At 34.7% G+C, this 5,616-nt stretch overlaps 1 protein-coding gene across 1 annotated transcript; it reads left to right on the top strand.

Moving 5' to 3' along the window:
* The first annotated feature begins 227 nt into the window (after positions 1-227).
* On the top strand, positions 228-892 carry LOC133336083 (uncharacterized). Its single transcript, XM_061544383.1, has 2 exons — positions 228-242; positions 320-892. Exons 1-2 carry the CDS (start codon positions 228-230, stop codon positions 890-892), a joined length of 588 nt encoding a protein of 195 aa, XP_061400367.1.
* Positions 893-5,616: the final 4,724 nt, after the last annotated feature.

Below are 5,616 nucleotides of genomic sequence, written 5' to 3'. Positions count from 1 at the left end.
TTCTTTCCTTTGCCACTATTTCACCTTCTTCTTCGATTGTCATGTCTTTTCTTCTCCAACTCATCTTCTTCGAATCGTCTTATCATTGCTGCATCTCCTTTTTTTATAACATTTGACTATAAAAATATTGAAAATTACAGATTAAAGTATCAGTTTCAAGAGACAGCTTCAGACACACAGTCACCACCGATTCGAGGCAGGCCATCACCACAAAAAACTTCAATAAAATGCGTCTATTTTTGGTAACTAAAATACACTGAAAGGATTTCGTAGATTCAAAACTTAATAATAATTCAATCCTCTATTCTGAATATTTCAGACTTTGTGCTCTCTTGTAGCCCTAACTGTGGCTAAGCCTCAATATAATTATGGCTCCGGAGTTTCTGGTAGCTTTGGAGGCTCAGGCATTGGTGGTGCTGCCTTTGGTAGAAGTTCCTCATTTGGTGCTGGACCTTCCTATGGTTCTGGCATAATTGGAGGAGGCTCCTCCTTAGGGGGTTCTTCCTTTGGCTCCTCTTTCGGAGGATCTTCCTTTGGTGGCTCCTCTTTAGGAGGTTCTTCCTTTGGTGGCTCATCAAACTATCAATCTGCTTCCCACAGTGCTGGACACTTTGAAGCTCCCTTGGTCCACAAGCAATTTATTACCGTTGCTGCTCCTGAGGATAATGACAGCTTATCGAAATCGAAACATTTGGTAATTGGCCGTCCACAGAAAAATTATCGTGTGGTGTTCATTAAGGCTCCCTCATCGAATAATGCCAATGTTAAGCTCTCTGCGGAATATGCACCACAAGAAGAGAAGACCGTCATTTATGTTCTATCCAAAAAGGATAGTGCTTTGGAAGTTAATCCTCTTATAGTGATGCCTTGCTCCCCAAAAAATATTCTTTAAAAAATCCACGCCTCTTATAGTCCTCTAAAAAATATTCTTTAAAAAATCCACGCCTCTTATAGTCCTCTAAAAAATATTCTTTAAAAAATCCACGCCTCTTATAGTCCTCTAAAAAATATTCTTTAAAAAATCCACGCCTCTTATAGTCCTCTAAAAAATATTCTTTAAAAAATCCACGCCTCTTATAGTCCTCTAAAAAATATTCTTTAAAAAATCCACGCCTCTTATAGTCCTCTAAAAAATATTCTTTAAAAAATCCACGCCTCTTATAGTCCTCTAAAAAATATACTTTAAAAAAATCCACGCCTCTTATAGTCCTCTAAAAAATATTCTTTAAAAAATCCACGCCTCTTATAGTCCTCTAAAAAATATTCTTTAAAAAATCCACGCCTCTTATAGTCCTCTAAAAAATATTCTTTAAAAAATCCACGCCTCTTATAGTCCTCTAAAAAATATTCTTTAAAAAATCCACGCCTCTTATAGTCCTCTAAAAAATATTCTTTAAAAAATCCACGCCTCTTCTATGCCAGGAAAAAATATTCTTTAAAAAATCCACGCCTCTTATAGTCCTCTAAAAAATATTCTTTAAAAAATCCACGCCTCTTATAGTCCTCTAAAAAATATTCTTTAAAAAATCCACGCCTCTTATAGTCCTCTAAAAAATATTCTTTAAAAAATCCACGCCTCTTATAGTCCTCTAAAAAATATTCTTTAAAAAATCCACGCCTCTTATAGTCCTATAAAAAAATATTCTTTAAAAAATCCACGCCTCTTATAGTCCTCTAAAAAATATTCTTTAAAAAATCCACGCCTCTTATAGTCCTCTAAAAAATATTCTTTAAAAAATCCACGCCTCTTATAGTCCTCTAAAAAATATTCTTTAAAAAATCCACGCCTCTTATAGTCCTCTAAAAAATATTCTTTAAAAAATCCACGCCTCTTATAGTCCTCTAAAAAATATTCTTTAAAAAATCCACGCCTCTTATAGTCCTCTAAAAAATATTCTTTAAAAAATCCACGCCTCTTATAGTCCTCTAAAAAATATTCTTTAAAAAATCCACGCCTCTTATAGTCCTCTAAAAAATATTCTTTAAAAAATCCACGCCTCTTATAGTCCTCTAAAAAATCCACGCCTCTTATAGTCCTCTAAAAAATATTCTTTAAAAAATCCACGCCTCTTATAGTCCTCTAAAAAATATTCTTTAAAAATCCACGCCCATTTGGCAGAGGTAGATACACCTCTAAAAAATATTCTTTAAAAATCCACGCCTCTAATAACCCCTAAAAAATATTCTTTAAAAAATCCACGCCTCATTGGATCCCTCTAAAAAAATATTCTTTAAAAAATCCACGCCTCTTATAGTCCTCATGTGAATGACATGTGAAATGACAGCGAGAAAGTCGAACATACCTCGGAATCCATTCATAGACCCCAGTCCTCCTGAAATGGGTGTCTCCGCCTGTGCCTCATTTTCCTGTTGAGCATTTTGTGCCTCCAAGTCTTTAGCCGCCACATTTGGATCAATATTCAATTTTAATTGATTGGTGGTCAGAGGTGCCGTTTCACTGCCCTCAATCTGTTGCTTGGCATCATCCATTTTCAGGTTACGATCATCAACTTCATCAATCGATGCAATACTGGGACGATATTTTTGTGGAGTTATGGACATTTTTTTCTTTTCTTATTATTATAAATTTTCAAGGCGTTATTGTTATAATTTGTTGAACATTATAGTGTTGGAATTCTGAAATAGGAAAATAAAAAATGTGTTCAATAAGTATTTGGAATGTTTGTACAAATTATCGAAATAATTGTTTTTTCATAGTAAACCTAGTAAAAGGGAAAAATGACAAAATCGCTCTCAGAGTTCAAAATCAAAATCATGGAGTAGAAGAAGTTCAAATAAAAATATTCTTTTAAAAATCGACGCCTCTTATAGTCCTTGAAAAAATAATCATTAAAAATTGATGCCTTATAGTTTAAAAAAAATATTCTTAAAAAAATTACTCCTGTTATAGTTATTGAATAAATATTCTTCAAAAAATCCACGCCTCTTATAGCCCCGAAAATTTTTCTTTAGAAATCCATGCCTCTTATAGTACATTAAAAGTGTTCTTTAAAAAACCCAGACATTCTACAATCATTGAAAAATATTCTTCAATCAAACGAACTAGGTCATTCATTTAGTTGATTTTATCTCAAGCCGGTCAATGAAAGGAAAGATTTATATGAATAATTACATCAAAAATGAACTAATTGCACGAGACAAAAAATGAACGGATGCAGCATATGAAACTAGATGAACGAATAACCAGCCCTAATACCGAACGTTCCCTTTGCAGAATAGTTCCTTTCAACTAGTTCATTCCGAAACAAACACAGTTTTAGTTTAAGTTGTCGCCCCCTATTTTAGCATTGAAATAAACCGAAGAATTATTGTCTCCTCTCTGAATTTCATTAAGTGTGGATGTTAAGTGTGTGCAGAATTCATTTATCTTCAGCATCTTCTGTGAGAACATAGCTCTGTACTATGGTGTCTTACATTGCTCATGTATGGACCCATTACCACACGGTCAGATATTGGTTTCCATGTTTGCAACAACCTCTTAGCGTTCTTCGTAGACTTGTGTCTTTCGTGAACGACCTAGTTCAATTAAATGAGTTAGCCCACGGAACGAGTGAACGACATAGTTCAGTTTTTATTATTGAACGACTTTGTTTACCAAACTCAGTCGACCTCTGAATGACGTTGCTCAATGAACGACTTTGTTCAATGAACGCCGTCGGTCACTGGACGACATTGTGTTTTCTTTTACACCTTTAGTTTTGTTCACAGGTGCACTTTGTTTGATCAACTGAACAGCGTCAAATAAGAACAATTTCATATAAAATCTGTTGAATGGAATGAAGTTACGTGTAATATATTAAAAAAGTGGAGGAAATAGATAGGAAAGTCCTTCGAATGATTGCGAATGGTAATCATTCTTTAATCATTCTTTCTTTTCCAAGTTATAGTACATAGTACTCGTTTTCTGAACGAAGTTCATCGCTTTTATTCCATCCCATTTCGATTATATTTAAGCCTGTGAAATCCTGGCCTCGTATTTCATATGCCAAAGATCATTGTCATAAGATTCTCTGGTAAAATGATTGGTTAGGTGTAGCAAGTTATGGGTCTGCCATCTATTGTTGCCAAGAAACAGTGTGTATTGAAATTTATGCAGTGGTTGGCGTCCTTGCTTATTCAATGCTGTCATTTTTCTCTGGGTGCCGCTATCTACTGCTATTCGTATGTTGTGGTATTGCCATGTGTTGATGACGAGGTTTCATGTGGAGGGAAATGTAAGCTTCTTTTTAAAATTATTCACTTTGAAAGAAAATATCCTTATTGCAATACGCCAATCATAAGAACTGATCTATCTTCTACTAACGCATATCTAATCTTTTTGATTGCATCCACTCCGAATTAAGCTAGGATGTTATTTGTGCTTAGAACAATGTTAGCCAACTACCACATATGTATTGGCTTTGATTGTGTTTGTTTCACAGACAAGGTCCGTGGTGATCATTTTTTCGTGCTTATTTGAGAAACAAGCGACAACTCAACCTCCTTCATCAATGGATCATACGTGGCTAATTTACAAACAAGCAACCACTTGGTGGTGGAATTTAAGCGGTGAACTGTCATTTATTCAACAAAACTGTGATTCTATTCATGTATTACTCACAACCCTAGTAGAACCAACAGCTGATTAGACTTACGCCACCCTAAAAGTATGCTTCACACATTTATTATTTGTTTGTGTTAAAGGTGGTGGTTGTCTCAACCTTGGAATATCGATTTTTAATTGGTAAATGTAGGGTAATAGTAGCTTCGGATCCTATCACAGATACTCATGAGTTACCTTTATTTTCGAAAAATGTGCTTGAAACTTTCTACGAGAGCTCCACTTTTTTGTTTTCTTTTGGTGTCCTAGTGACAAGATTATGAATTCAGGCACTCCCACTGTAACGAATCCTTTACCTCATTACACGCTGCGAATATTGTAGCCATAGATAATCAGTCTGTTGCAAATCATCAATTTCTCTAATATCTCAAATTTTTCAACTCATTTATCAACATGTGTTGAATTTTTGATTGAATCCATTACGATTTTATGTTAATATCTAACAGACACTGGGTGATTATAACGATAAGTCTTTCACATCTTCACACAGCGAGAGAGAGAGAGAGATGGGGGTTTGCTTGCAACTACTAGTGTCTAGTAGTCAATTAAAAATCAATTAACTATTTCTTGGCTACTTTATTCGAACATGATTTGATTATGTTTGCATGTATGATGATAAACAACAAACATGGTAGTCAAATTGGCTTATAAAATGATAACGAAAAAGAAAATACAAACATAATTAACCTTGACCTTCATTAACCAGCGTTGAGCATGTACCCCAGAGAAAAAGGTTGGGAAATGAGAATACTAGCTAATCATACATTAAACGATTTGGATATATAACTAGAAATATTGGATTTTGTATGCAGTGTTCGCAATGGTGAAGCCCGTTTTTTTTTTCTTATAACCAACGATTGTCAACATTTTTCTAAACGAAAAACTACCAAAATCCGACAAAACAAATACATAACTTGCGGCTGAAATAGATATATACCCAGGCCCTTCAGCTCGTCTATATAGACTCACTTGGCCCTTCAGCTCGTCTATATAGA

Source organism: Musca vetustissima, unplaced genomic scaffold (assembly GCF_032173495.1).
Source record: "Musca vetustissima isolate MV318-11 ecotype Yass unplaced genomic scaffold, APGP_CSIRO_Mvet_v1 utg10317, whole genome shotgun sequence".
NCBI classification, from domain to species: Eukaryota; Metazoa; Arthropoda; class Insecta; order Diptera; family Muscidae; genus Musca; species Musca vetustissima.
This window is presented reverse-complemented; position numbering and strand designations above follow the sequence as displayed.